Source organism: Malurus melanocephalus, unplaced genomic scaffold (assembly GCF_030028575.1).
Source record: "Malurus melanocephalus ecotype Western Australia unplaced genomic scaffold, MMel_1.1 scaffold_29, whole genome shotgun sequence".
NCBI lineage: Eukaryota > Metazoa > Chordata > Aves > Passeriformes > Maluridae > Malurus > Malurus melanocephalus.
In genome coordinates, this window is record NW_026623261.1 from 2,507,262 (window position 1) to 2,522,945 (window position 15,684).

At 36.9% G+C, this 15,684-nt stretch overlaps 1 protein-coding gene across 1 annotated transcript in view; it reads left to right on the forward strand.

The window, feature by feature from the left end:
* TRDN (triadin) overlaps positions 1 to 15,684 on the forward strand; it is a 250,735-nt gene that overhangs the window by 27,056 nt on the left and 207,995 nt on the right. The window contains 3 exon segments of the mRNA XM_057363578.1: positions 6,410 to 6,582; positions 6,584 to 6,689; positions 12,691 to 12,700. Coding sequence (XP_057219561.1) covers positions 6,410 to 6,582; positions 6,584 to 6,689; positions 12,691 to 12,700 — 289 coding nt within the window.

The window sequence follows — 15,684 nt, forward strand, 5'->3', positions numbered from 1 at the left end:
TTTTTTTTGTAACTAGATTGTATTTAAGTCTTTGCAATGGAAAACCAGCATAACTTTGTACAACAAATTAGCAGTGCTACAATAAAGGTTTTCTATGAAWTTTTTCCCTAGTACCCACCACTAACTATCAGTGGTCCAATACTTTGTTCAGAATAATAAATCTTTCCTTCTTAAGTAAATTTTTATTTAATGGTTGATTTTGTCTTTTACTTAGGTTTTAGTCTCCACCTTAGGATCAGATTTGAAATACAGAAATGTCCATATAGTGCCCCTGAATTTTGATCTCTAAGGAGATTTGGCAGGGACAACTGAGATGAGTGTGCTGAATCCCTAAAATGGAAAGAGTAGAAACACTGATGCAACTGTCTCATAAATTAGGCWAGCTGTCAAATCAGCTGGAAGCAGGTAGGTGTGTGAAGACAGTGAAGGTCTCAAAGGATGGATGTGATTACCAGCTCCATAATTCTCTTTTACAAAAAAGAGACAAACCTTGAAATCGAGGCAACAGATATTTAGTAGGTTTTGATTTTGGCTGGTGCTTGTATTCAGCCTCACGTCTCCAACAGCCACTGGAGACTGTATAGTCACTGAAGCAGCTATTGGCACCTTGTGAGAGCACTATAACCATAAAGACWCTGCAGGGGAGCTGCCATCTCTCTTCCTGCTGCTGGGGTCATCCAGAGGGAACCTTGTTTGTCAATTATTGCTTCTAAGTTCCCTGATACAGTGTATTCTAGTAACAAAAAAAACCTGCTTCAGGTGACAGGTGGAGGCTCCATGTGGTTAAAAACAGTCCCTGGAGACTCACAAGTGGAGAAAAAGCCTGTGGCTAGTGATGCCTTTGTCTGGGCAGTGTTGGTAGAAGGATTTTTGTTGATAGAGACGGAATGAAGTGCATTAGGCTCATTAATTTCTTCTGCTCCAAGGAAAGGTTAGCTTAGTCTAACTACTGATAGACTTGGAGATATTTTGTGTTGTCTGGATCCTCTTCAGACTAAGCSACTACAACATGGTAATTGTAGAGCTCATTTCTGATGGTCCTTGCAAGACAAAGCAATCCATTCCTTTTCTTCAGCCCATGAATTCACTGCAGTTCTACAGAGCTAAGGGATTGTTGGGGTGGTAGAGAGCTTTCACTGGAGCAATGCAGCTCAAAATSACAGCAGTCTGATAGTCTTCACTGGGTTCTATTGTCATCAGTATTGGTGCTCCAAAGTGAGGAAGAGAAAACCTGATGGGAGCAGGCAGACCGGTCTGTAGGGTGCAATGACTGTGTGACCTTGGAGCATACACAAACTGCCAAAGGAGAGCAGATGTGTGAGAAATACAAGGGGATTATTTTGTTCCAGTGCATCTTTTGTGGCAGATGATTTCCAAAGCTAGAGGAATACAGGATAAATTTAAGGGATCTTTAATAAGGACTTTGAGGTGGAATAGTGAAATAAGGCTATCAAGAAGAGACTTACTTCATCTCAAACTCAACGACAGAATCAATCTGATTGTAAAGATTCAGGAGATGTTTGAAAATCTGGAAGACAAAAGCTCGAATTTGTGAATGCAAGGTTTTCCAGAGGGAAATGAGAAAGAAAAGAGGCTGTCATTTTATAAATAACTTTTAAAGGAATTCTTTACGATTAGGGATGTGTGAGCCTGGTTTTGCRAATCCTTCAGCTGACAAGTCAAGTGCTGTGATAGTAGACTTTCTGACTCTCCAAAACGTGACTGTTTTAAAATTTGCCAGGAAGGGTATGTAAAGTATATATTGATCTGTAAAATAGCTGCAGTATATTGATACAATCTGACCAATAAAGTCTTAATTAAATTTTGGCTGAAGAATGTTTTTTCTAAGCGTAGAAGAAAAACACAAGTCTGTTAACATCAAGCATACTTTCTTTTATTTCTGTTCTTTTGATATTTCATTGGCAAGTATGGCCAGACAGTGTAGTTTTATACTGTGATGAATTCATGTGTCAGCTTTTCTTCCTTTATTGTTAGGAGATTCTTCAGAATGGTCCCTCTTTGTGAAATTAGTGTAACAATTGCACAGCAATCAAAGAAAGTGGGTGACTTCTGTTGCAAGCTTGCTTTAGTCCATTGGAGTCACAAGGGCTCCAATCCAGGTTATTTTATAAGAGGTGGGTGCTTAGTACAGATATTTTCAAATTCTACATTTTTGTTGTCTGATTTGAGTCAGGAAGGATAGGAGAATACTGTGTGTGCCATCTTTTCCTTGCATATACTGGTACATGATGTCCTTTTGATTTTGAATTTTGGCATTCACACTTTCTAARCACTTTTTCATGCAGCCAAATTTGATTCTTTTTTTCTGAATTGAACAGTTAAAAAATGATGCGAATTCTCTCAGAAGTCATAAGATATGAGAAGTCATTATCTGCTGTAACAATGAATAAAATTGAAATTGCACTGGAACTCCTCCATCTCAGTGACATTACATYGTGTGGCTGTCAGAAGACTGAGGCACAGTATTTCTGTCACCAGTGGTTCCTTCTGAACAGCCTCAAAATACACTCTTATTCTCTGTGTAACAAAAGTATGAACAGCGTAAAGAAGAAGGTGTTTGTATTTAATTTTGTCCTACTGGTTGTGACTGTAAAAATAGCAATTTAATTTGAAAGGAGAACCTTTAAAAACTCTTTCAAGACTAAATTGTTCATACAAATCACTGTGTTAATTACATATCCTAAAAATTATGCAAATAATCTTTTTAGTGGTGAATTAATCAATGTTAGTAATTTGAAAAATAGCATTTCAGTGTGGGGTTTTTTTTGCAAAAATGTGTCAAAGTATTTATAATTCTCATGATGAGTGTACATTTTAATAGTTCTGTTTTATTTCTTTTTAATACTGACAGATTAATGCTCCCTATATTATTTTTGTGTTGAGCAACAGACACAGYAGGCAATCACAGGTGTAAACTTGTTACACTGGGTTACAGATTCTTGCACAAGTTTATTAAATAATCATTTAGATTTCACTTCTTAATGTTTGGTTTTATTTGCCTGTGGCACAATGAAATTATGCTAATGGAAATGTGAAAATTGTAGCAACTAAGAGAGATACATTTAAATGAGGCACTTGATCTCTTTAKACTGGAGGACCTAAATTGCTGCCTAATCTGAAAACCTGGAACAAAACAGTGCTCATGCCCAGCACATGTATTTGGATTAGAACTTTTWGTTCATAATTATTTGACATATCCATATCATTTTAGTGTCCCAAAGGCACACTAACGTCTAATGCCTCCTCTGGTGAAGGTCAGCACAAAGTATAAAAAACAAGATAACCAGTCCTCTGTGCCTCCCCCAGCTCGTGCTGTAGCAGTAGAACCTTGCTTTCAAACATGTTTAGGCTCAGGGACCACAATACTGCTACTGTTCAAGCTGGAACAGCTTTACATCTGGACCCCTGCTGGAACACTTTGAGTCCCAAGATTTTCCAGTATTTAGTCTTGGGGTTTACATAACCTGTGACTATGATGAGCTAAGCTGCTACTATTGTGTGAGACTGCTAGATAACATTAAATTAATGAACKACAGGATTTTGTGCAGTGTGTCTGTAGTACTCCAAAGAAGTACAAAACAAACTAAAAATGTTTACAAAATTAAACTAAAATCTTAGAGACAATCTCTTTATGCTCTCAATTATGAGAATAAAGTTTCAATTCTGTGGAGTGTACTGCAAGATTACTTTAGAAGTAACTAAAAGGGGACCACAGGGTTTGCAAAGAAATGTAACAGTTATGTCCTCTTACACTGAGAAGATCAAATAATAAAGGGCTGGACCCTTCAAATGTGTGGCTGCTATTCATTCATTCATTCATTCATTCATTCATACATTCATTCATACATTCCTTCAATAACCCTACTCAAATTCTCAGCCATGCTGTGCATTTGATGAAAGAAAACCGATCAAGTGACTGCAAAACTTTCAATGACTTAATAAAATGATTGATTTTCATTATGATCATAATATATATATGCTTTCAATGAAATACTTACATTTACAATTATTTATTACATATGTAATGCAAACATGCAAGCAATAAAGTACATAATCCACATTTTGGTTTTGAAATTTCCTTTAATTCTCACTTTCTTTAAAAGAGAACTTTGAAAACTCTGAAAATTGGCCTTTAATTGGTCAAGTKGCATGAGGAAGAGTTTCTTTGGTGCCAGAACCCCTACTGCAATGCATCAACTGCTAACAAAAAGCTTTTTCTGTCCATGGTATAATAACAAAGGAACTTTCTTTGAAATATTCTGGTACTTCACAATGATTTCTGTGTGATGGAGCTGAGACAGCCACACTTTTGAAGAGGCTCACAGTTTGCTGCGCTGGTGCTGTTTGATTTAGACACAGCAGAATGCAGAAACTTCTTTGTGAACTTCTTCCAATAGTCAGATAATATCAGAAATAACTCACACAGCGAAATATTCTTCATCTGATAGCAGATATATACCATGGGAGAAAGGTACATTGTGTCACAAATTAAAGTACTAAAATTTACTTTTCATGCATTTTAATACTTGCTCTTTTTTCTTCTCAGTGATGGTTCATTTCTGGTGTGCAACTGAAGATTGTTTCATACCTATGAGGATAAAATACCATTACCCCAGGACTGTGAGAACTCTGTTTTAGTTAGTAAATTGTATTCAGTTCAGTTTCCTGAGCTATTGCATTAGATAATATTCCTCTTTCTCAGGAGAAAAATATGTACTTTCTTGAGAAAAAATTTCTACTTTCTTGAGAGAAGGCTTATATCACAGCAGTCTAAGAGATCTACTCCATACTCTTTAGTWTATCAGAAAGTTTATGAGATTTTGCTCAGGAAGGAGACTCCAAATTTTACTCTTATTCATTCCTAATTAAAACAGTTAATATGAAGGAGTATGTAGGTTGGGTTTTACACCTGAAGGTGAAGGAAAGATGGTAACCTGGCAGAATCTTTCATACCAAGGACTCAGAAACGCTGATAGATGCGAGTGATGAAATCCAAACCGCTCAGCAACCACTGACACAGATGTTATTTTTGCAGATAACAGTCTTATGGTACACGAAGCATTAGTCATAGCTTTTAAATAATTCAGCAGAATATTAATATACTCCAACTGCCTTGTACTTAAGAATGACAGGTGTGTTTAAATTAACCTCTCAAAAAACACCTGGGCAATCCAAGACATGAATTTACTTCAAGACCACCTGCTTTAAGTGCCTGATTCTCCACACTTCTTGACTCCAGTAAGAGAGGTGATAAACATTGTMTACTCAGACAATGGAAAAGAGCTTTTCTTCCTCTTTCTAATATGCWCTGATGTCAATCTTTTAGGAGTACAAGAGCAAGAGTAAATTTCTGTTTCAGTCCACTGGTGTTAGAATGGAGTGGAAAACAGGAAACTTTACTCTKAGTGGTTTAAAAAGACCATTAGGAYTTTGTTTGCCAKAAGTGTTTGCCTGTTGCTGTCAGGGCACTACTGTGACAAATGAAAAGCTRGGGAGTTTTTAACTAAAAAAAGAAATTTACTGGTGAGGAGAATGGGAGTAAGAAGGACTCATTTGACAAATGATGTGAAGGAAGTGGGATGTGTCATCTACAGAGCAGGTTTGCCAAGTCAGGTGGCAGAGGGGWACTGGGACCAGAACTCTGCTCGTGGCATGAATCACTCACTACTTGCCATCTTCTGCCTCTGCATAACCTCCCCCAGGGCTGTGCAACACCCACATTTCTCCCAGGCACCTCTTTGCARTATGCAGGTCACAAACATGATTGTGAACATTAGCTCAAGTTTGGTGATGAGTGAAAAGTGCATGTTCTGGTCGATTGTACTTTCAGTCCTCTGTTTGTGTGTCTGATGTTGTGTGGCCTTTGTTATTTCTGAGGCAGAACCAAAGGTTTGCTCCACTCAACTGTCATGCTCTGGTTCTTATTTGTAGAACAGATAACATTTTTTTGTCGTTACTCTGAAATGCAGGAAATAGAAGTATTGTTATATCTGCCTTCCTCAGAGATCGAATAAAAACCTAGATACCTTCCCTGTCTTAAGGCAAAAAAAAAAAAAAAATGCASAAGCCCACAAAACAACAMAACCAAAACCSCTTTCTCAATTGCCTGTTACCTAAGTAACAAGAAACATGGTTTTTCCTTGTTCATCATAAGGCAGCATTATTAGGTGAAGCAAAACCAAATATCCAGGACACATTTTCTTTACAAAACCTTTSTCCTGGCATGAATTTGAGCAAAACTCTGAACTTTCCTGGAAGGGGGAAGAAGCAGGATTGACCAGAGATTAAAATCTTTAAGGTACAARGCATATRACATGGGATTTCATWGTCMAATATCCTCTTCACAGGCAGCTTAYGAATTTTAAGMCCACAACACAAACCTTTATAGKGGAGGGCAGCTCCTCCAGAACACATTTGCGTCCCAGGCTGGATTGTTTTACRGTTGCACAAGAGCCCGACGTGCTTCCCTGCGGGATCTGCTGCCTGGCCCCTTCACCCCACAGGGAACCTCTGCCAACAGCTCCTTGGCAGCTGCAGCCCGTGCCAGCTGTACCAGCRCTGCACGCTTCCCTCAGGCCCTGGGAATGCATCCGGGACCTTCCWAAAGTCCCCAATGTCCTTGCCTTGCCTTCTGAGCTCTGGGGACGCAGCTGAGGATCTTCTGCTTTGTGCCTCTGGGGTAATGCTTTTATTTTCATTTAAAGKGGGAATTTGGAAAAAGAAATGGTTTAACTGTCTTTTAAGGATCATTGCAGTAGTGTACATTTGGTCTATTTGTGTTCTGCTCTTTCAGGGTGACTGGAGAGGAGAAAGAAAGACATAGCAATTCTTTTCAGTAAATGYTTTGCAGACAAATATTCTTTAGGGTTTGCATTAGGAAGTTGACTATGGCCATATGTTGGAGCTTGGACAGGAATCTAAATTGATTGACAGTGACAAATGGTGATGTACTATTGAAGGAAAATTAGTATATGTGCGCTATGATGAGTTGTAAAGACATTAATGCTMAAAATTATTTTTCTTTTTAAAAGATCCTTTAATTTTTAGACACACTTTTTACAGTGCAGTCACAGCTGTCATCACTGACGACGTTGAATTTCCTAATTCATGTCTTCCACTTCTACTCTGTAAAGAAGCTAAATTGCCTAATGAAAAAGCTCCCAGATTAGATTTTCTTTTTAAATAGTGATAATAATAATAATAAAGTGGGTTCTTCATCTACAATTCTAGCTTTGATCCATCCAAGACTGTGACTAGAATGTAGGAGAAAGAAAGAGGAAACACAAAGAAAAATTATAATTGTAGAAACAAACTTTTTAAAATAAATTTTGTTGCATTCATGTAATTTCTTTCTTATAGCTGAAAATTGCTGAAATACTTTGTCTGGTTGACATTTTTTCTCCTTTTTATCTCTCTGTATATTTGTGAAAAATAACAGATTCACTTTTTCCTTAAACATTTTGAATCATAGGTTTGTGCACTGCTGGATGGGTGACTGTGGCACATAAAGAGTTAATTCATCTGCAGGCTTTTGTATTTCAGTATTTAGAAAAATGATTTATCCACTGCCAGGAGTYGATATCTATCATATCTGTGGAAATGTATAACTCAAGCAGGTCCTAATGTCCCAGGTCAAACAGGCACCTGGGAATTGAAGAAAAACCTGATATTAAAAAAAAATTCCAACAAACACAAAACATAGGAGGCAGACTCTGTCTGCAAACTCTTTGCTAAAGTGACTAGGGGAGGTCCAGTCTAGCCTGAGTGTCTAAGAAGTGGTACATAATGTAATATTTCAAGCAGAAGAATAAGCTATGAAATGGAAAAGAAGATGAGATTTCCCCTTGGTTGTGAAGGTCAGACTGAGTAGATGGCTTCAAACCTCCCAAAAASGGTTCACATTGTTGAAGATACTTGATACTTAGTTTTACCCCATATTTTTTTCCCCAAGTACTTGGAATGAAAACATATATTAGCCTTTTCACATCAAACTTTTGTTCAAAATTGTCTTTCTTTCCATCTGTTTTTGTGCTCAACTATGGTCATGACTGGGAAAAAAAAAAAAAAAACCAACCTACTATATGTTGATTTCCATTGAAAGTTTTCATAAAGCTAAGAGCTGAAGAAAAATTCAAAATCTATTGGTGGAAATTTGGAGCTGAGATTGAAATTTGAAATTTAGAAACAATTTTACTATTTTTCTATGTACTTTTGTGTGATAAATTTCTGAGCCTTGTTCTTTCAGTATAGAAACTTGCTTTCAAATATTTTTTTAAAAAAAAAAAAAAATCAATGAATTTTTTTTTTAGAAAATTCCAGTTCTCAAGGAAAGTCATCAGAACTTAAGTCACAGTGCTTTGCAAGGACATTTTTGACCAGTCAGCACACCAAGTACTGTGGTATATTTGAACAGATCTCAATCAGTATTTGACAGGCATAATTAATGTTGTGTCAGAGCCAATGCCCATCTCTAATAATTGTTTGGCAAATATCTATGTTCTGTGCATGGTCAAGCTTGGATACAAATCGTTCTGAAGAAAAAGACAATTAAAGTGTACTTTTTGTCATTGTTCCTTAAAAAGGACCAGCTCCAGATATTCCTTTCTCACTGTCATGGAAGTTGTCTTGTCTGTGAAACAGCTTCTGAGTAATTTTCTAGATGTGACAGTAAAGTCACTATATGCTAATAAAGCAATGCTCATTAAGAATGGCAGGAGTAATCAAAGGAAAAGTATGTAACAGGGAGCTGCTAAAGGTCATCCAAATACAGTCTACCTTGACATGCTGCAATAAATGTTCTCCCTTAACCTCGCTGAGAGTAATACTTTGTATAGTTAAAGCAGAGAAAACTGAAAACACCCAACTCTCTTATGTCTCGGGTCGTGTTAGCTGATTTCCCTCCATGGATTGTCTACTTGGCCAGCTTGCAAGAAGACTAAATGGGATGTTCTTGTTTCCTGGAAGGAGTTTTATAATCAGTTGACCTTCTTGGATGTTAGAAATTGTTCTTTATTCAGTCACACACCCAGATTGAGGCTACTTCAGYAGTTTTGCAATACAATGATTAGTAGGTGTATTGTCCATAGTCAAGCAGAATAGTCACTATCATAGGTATTTTTTTTTACCTGCTGTGCTTCTATCATAAAGCTTTGGAAATGTCCTTTAGTGAGCTCAGAGTGCCAAGGTGAGGTGACCCCAGCGTGTTTGTCAGCTGTCCCCAGGCAGAGGTTGATTTGCATTCGGAGCAGTGTGCCTACAGGGACAGAGTTTCTTCTCTGTCYGTTGTTCACATTAAATGTAGGACAGGTCTACTATGGAGTTTAACCTACTGTCTCTTACAGACTAAACAAAAACTTGTTTAACAGCACTGTGCAAGCAATTCTCTAATTGAAAAATGGTGCCCATTGACTTATGAGAATAGCTAGAAAGATATGTACCAAGATTTAACCTAGATCAGATGTGATACTGAGGTCTTGCTTTGTTTTGCATTTTGGATGTGCTTTAGAATATCCAGAATATGTCTATATTTTGGTCATGTTGATTCCAAAAATCTTGCAACTGTTAATTACGAAATATAAATCACAAATGGAAAAAAAATTACTTGAGAGTTGTCTAATGGTCCATAAAGAGTCACAACTCCATCTTTGGCTGATTAGGACTTCAAAGACACCAGAATGTGTGTTCCTATTCATACTGAAAAACACAGAATTGCCAGTGGTTCATCTGTAAGTAACAGTATTCCTATACAAAAATAGCATAAAAAGTACAAGTCTGTTTCAGAGGAAACCAGCTTCATAAGCATATCAAAGCTCAGTAGACAGACATCACTCTAATCCTATATTTGCTTCTGCATACGTCTTCACTAATTTGAGTATCATTTTTTATTCACTAATTTCAGTACCATTGACTCTCCCTTGGCATTATACTTTCATCGTATATTTAGTTCTTATCAGTTGATTACTGGGTGTTTCTCGTGACAAAGTACTCCCATCTGGTGCAAGGACTTCATCAGATGTATCAGAGTTAAAGTCAAGTTTCCTTTCCTTAACYCTGCTGAAAATGCAATGAGATACAAAACTCCTTTCTTATGCATTGTTTAATTCTCAGTAGGACTGAACTCTGAGAATTCATCTGTACCCTATTAGGAGACAACTCAAATATTGTTCTGAGTTTTCTTGCTGACTGACACTTGCATTCAATTCCTCCAATACTTCCTTATATCAGTATCAAAATCCCTCCTCTCATTACCTCATAATTTAATGTGAACTGCTGTCTCTCCCAATTCCCTTCTTAATATCATCAAGACAAGACAACCCAGAAATGAGCTCATAAAGTATTTGTATATTCCTACTTTGATTATATGAACAACCAAACTTTTCACCAATAAACGGGAGTTTGCATTAGAATCTGACAAATAGCAAACCTTGGACATTTTCCTTAAAAAAACAAACAAACAAACAAACAAACAAACAGAAAAAAAAATGCTTTACTTTGCTTCATCAGTTAGGATTCTCAGTGAAATACACATCATCTGAGATCAAGGCATGTGGTTACATGAAGATATTAATAGCAGCATGTAGTGCATCCTTCTCCCTTCTTCCTAAGACTGTTACTGGTCTCCCTATCCAGGCAACTGTAGAGCAAAGAGAACTGTAATTTTATTTTGTCTAACTCAGACTCGTGTATCTGAACCATTGTATGAGGGTGTAGATGCTTCTACATTTTCCTCCAGTCCTTCCCATGACTAAACGTGAGAACTGATCTCAGGACAGATCCTTTACCATGTAGTCCTTGTGAGTGGGAGGGGAATGTCTAATGCTAACTTGACGCAGGAGAATTTTCTCTTTGTGGCCAAGACATAAAACAGAAGAAATTGTGGTGAACTTTTATGTGTCCAGTTTTAGACATCGCTTGCAAGAACCAAAGCAGTTTTAGATTTTTCAATTTTCTTCTTGTTTGAGGGACAAACAAAAAGAAAGAACATCTTGCAAAAGACTATTTCTGGTCAGGTTAGATAGAAAAGACTCCCACTAAAAAGTAATTTTCACYAAACTAGGCCAGGAAAAAATATTTGCGTTGTTGCATGAAGAGATGTATAGGTTTTTCTCTGGCTTTCTGCATACTGTGAGTTTCACTGATTAATTTAAAAGAAGCTCCTAAACTGAGTCAGGAGCTAATTTCAGATTTTGACAAAAATTCTCATTAACCCTAAAACAATTTTCAGAGTTTCCCTTGCTTAGACTCCTAAARAATAAATATTACATTTTTTATAATTTATAATAGATGGCAATGTTTATTTTTCAGATTAAATGTACMTACACAGACATGTAACTTGGTTTACCTTAGTTCTGTGTATTTTCACCGAAGCTGTGATTATCTCTAGTAAATATGACACACACCTTTTCCTCCTTAARGGGAGAAACTTCCAATACACACATATATAAGTATGCCTAAAGCCACACTTATATATGTAAGATATTGGTGAATATGACATCTTTATCCTGCTTCCCAGAATGATCATTTTGTGCATAAAAGGAATGCAGAGGGTACCAATCACATCTCTTTCTGGCCATTGGGCTGATGCTGTGGAAAATTGTTTTCCAGTTGGATTCTCTCAGTTCCTCTGCTGTTATGTTTTGGTTTCAGAATAACTGCCCATGACTGAGGGGAAGCAGAAATAGTAGCAAGGAAGTAAGGGGTGAAGGAAAGAGGGCAGGTGGTAGGAGCTGAAATGTAAAGTGGTGAGGAACAGGCMATCATGCACCTACAGTTAGTTATACAAACACATATGGCTGGGTGTAGGCCACAATTTCAGGATCTTGCTACATAAAACAAGAAAATATTCAGACATTAATTATTCCCCATTTCTGCCTCCCCTCATTCTCAATCTGAGACTTTACTATTATATTAAATTTGAATAAGAATACGAGTGAAAATAACCCTGACTTTGCAGGATTGATTAGCTCTGTGCTTCGGGAATTCAGCTGAGGTGATCTCTCTCACATCTCAAGCAAGCAGCAAAGCTGTCAAAACAGAGATGACCCCAAATATTTAACTGTTYATGGAAATGGAACTTCTCCAGCAGAAGAGAAATAATTAAGAGGAGCAAGGGTTTTGTCTAAGTATCATACCTTCTATCATCATTCACCAACCACTGAGCCTTTGTGGAYAGCTGTTTTGTTGATATGTGAATGTGACTCCTCGGACTATTTTGGTATTCATAAAAGAATATTTTTGAAGGAATAAGGTTTTGTCTAAAATCTCTTCATCAGCTTTAGTGAGGAGGATGTACTGAAGAACAGGCAAAAGGAGCAAACAGAGGRTTAGAGGGATGATCAGAAAAGCACTGAGTACTTAGCATCAAGTAATCAAAACTTGTCAGAGCAAAAGATTTGGTCAGTAGAGCTAAAGAAAGGGGATCAAGCACTGACTGCAAGCTTTGGCTAGAAAAAAAACAACATTGYCAGACATTTGCAGGTTTGATGCGCGTTAAATGTAGAGGGAAGAGAAAAATCCTGGTGGTGACTGTGCTGTTCAGTGAACCTTTGCTTTTGCATCTTGTGCATTGGATAAATTGATTCCTTTCCCCACACTGCTACAGAGCCAGGTGCTTATATCTCCTGGGGGAAGATGAGAAGTGTAAATGCCAACTCCTGCAGCAGAGACAAGGTGACTATAGGTTCACCAGTGAGAGCTGTTTAAGATGGTTTCTGATTTCATGTGAYGATGACATTTATGTAAAGGTATGCTGACTTGAGGGCACTTTTTTTCTAATTTCATTTTCAAGCTATTCACCACATTGCAAGCAGTGCAATGAAAAGATTGCTCAGGCTTTAAAATAATTATTGTTATTTTATTTTTTAATATTTTGCTTCTTCTAAATGCTTTTAAGAATTGACCAGTTTTCAATTTTTTCAAAATCCCAGAATTTTCAAGCTACTTGAATATTTCCCTGTAGCTGATCCAGAAAAGCAAATCTGATCTACTTAATATTTTTGCATATTACTTTAATGTATCTAGACTATATAAACTACCATTATTTAAATTTTTAACCATGTTACTTAGATGAATTTCACAGTCATGTATGATAATTGCAGCAAATCAGAAGAGGACCAAAGAAAAGCAAACTAATTTCATAGGTTTAAATTAGTGTGTTAATTAGTTCTGAACTGTGACTGGGTGTCGACGTGGAGAAAATCACCTAAATTTACCCTCCCCCTWAGTCAGTGGTGAGCTTCAKAGGACCCTCCCCAAGCCTTATAAGGTTAGGAAGAATGTGCTAAGCACTGAGTGTGCTAAGAATAAAGTTGTACTGGGATGGATAAGGTTACTTTGAACTCTATATTTCATGTTTCCTGACATACCCCCCAAAGAACTGCAATTATGTTAGCACGGCTGTAGGAGCATTGAACAGTTCTTTCCCAGCTCTTTTGATTTTTGTTGCCTATCCACTCATTCCTGACCTGTTTAGAGCTGTGTAATTTTACTTTTTATTTGTGGTGTACATGGTTCTGGGGACATTAGGAAAAACGTGCTAAAGGTTCACTCTGAGGCATGGCTATTTTTGTTAGAAGCTGATACTTTAGAYTGAGCTTTACGTGTTGCCTCTGGAAGGCCTTGGGTTGCTCTGGGCGGCCAGGATTCTGCAGAGGAAACAGACATTTCAGGGGTGCAAAAGAAGAAGGAGCACAATTAGACAAAGCAGAGGACCTCCCTCCTTCTTATTCTGCAGCTCCTGCAAGAGTCAGCAACCCCGAAGTACTATCTAAGCTGCCACAGTAGATCTTGACCTTTTAAACAGAGTATCTCTTACCATCACCATGGCCGAGATAACAGCAGAAGGTATAGTAACTATTTTCAAATATAATTAACCAAAAATTATATGCTTTATATAATATATGTACTTTAACAGTATAATTGAACTGGCATGCCAAAATGAATTGTTGTTCTTAGCAAATAATGCTTTCACTCCAGGATCATTTAATTTTGTTTAGTGGAATTATTTTTATTTTTCTTTCTTTCTTTTCTTTTCTGTTTTTTCTATTTTTCACTTTTTCACTCCTGTAGCCTGAGTTTTTTTTTTTGTTACTGAAGCAAGTTGTCTGTCCACCTCTAAAAATATCCCTAGTTTGGTTTTCAGAACTTTTTTTTTTTTTGTTACTGAAGCAAGTTGTCTGTCCACCTCTAAAAATATCCCTAGTTTGGTTTTCAGAACACCATTTTTTAGGCAGCTTCATTAGAGTGATACAAGAAGGAAATGTCTGCAATTCAGGGTGTTCTACTCTCAAGCCTTTGCTCAGAAGAAGCTTTGGTAGTCCCTTATAAACAGAGGTTTGCTGGAGTCAGAATAGCTTGSTTTGTTGGCGCTGATTTTTCTGTAGGGAGCTCACAGAATATTTTCTAACTGTGCATGAAGTTACTGAAGGGTAAAATGTAAAAAAACAACCTCTGCAATCCTTGGTAGACCTCTAAAGGAGTCAGTGAAAATTGGGCTGAAATATACATGCCAGAACTTGGCCTGCAAGAATGGAAGGCAATTGTATTAAACAATAAATATATATTCTAAAATATGAATGTTTCATGTACTTTAATATTTCCTGACTATTCATATTTAAATAACATTTTAGATGCATAACAATATTTTATCAACTGCACTCCRACAGGAGATATGTTTAAAATGCAGCCCCCTTTAATACTGAATGTTTTAGTTGAATTTCATTCCAACTTTTTTTTCCCAGTGTTTATCTGAATCTAATAATGACAAAAATATAATAATGACGAAAATATAAAAGAATATGCTTTCAAACAGTCTTTTGAAAGTTATTTTTGTTCTGCTTCTCAAAGCAGAACAGAAGAAGCAGTTCTCTGCTTCTTATGTTGTGTTTCAGTGGATGAAAGATGAAGTTTTCATCTTCTGTTTTTTATTGTTCATACTTGTAAGAGGATCTGCATTAAGTGCTATTAGAAAGTGACCCCCTTCCTTCCAAAGGGTTGGTGTTAGGACTGTGTTGAGTATTAGGATCCTTGCTTGCTGTCTGGTTAGCCACAGCAGGGAGGCAATGGGATTTTTTAATCAGCAGTTGGACGGATCTATAATTTACTTCTGGCTGCAAATGCTGCCAAAACAGGTGGCTCAGCCTGACAGCCCTAACCCAAATGCTAACGCTGGTTTGTTCAGATATTCTCAATTAGGTTTGTTGGAAACATTGTTTATTTCCTAGCTGATATCAGGGAAATCAGTGAAGTAATGAAATCAGTGAGATTTTTAGTCAAAAATTAATAGCACAAATAAAAGGCTTTTCAATCAGTCTGGAAGTGACTTTTCAGACATTTGGTTTCTTGAAGAAAATAAAAGACTCAGGAATGAAATAAAAGACCCTAGAATGAAAGAAAACATAGTTTCTGAATTTTTTTTTTTTTTTGTGCCTCTATAGTGTTTTTACAGGAGTTCCTTATCTGTAACAGYGTGAGTCTTCTGTGGGGTTTTTTGTGCAAAGCATAGAAGTAGATGATAAAGGGSCATCAGCTCCCCAGTAAGCTGACCTTCCACATGGCAGGGAAATAAACTATRTAATTAGTTTAGCTTAGTTTAGCTTAGTTTTATTTTGCTTTCGTGTACTTGGAATGCACTTATGTTGACTGACTGATTTTTAAACTCTGTAT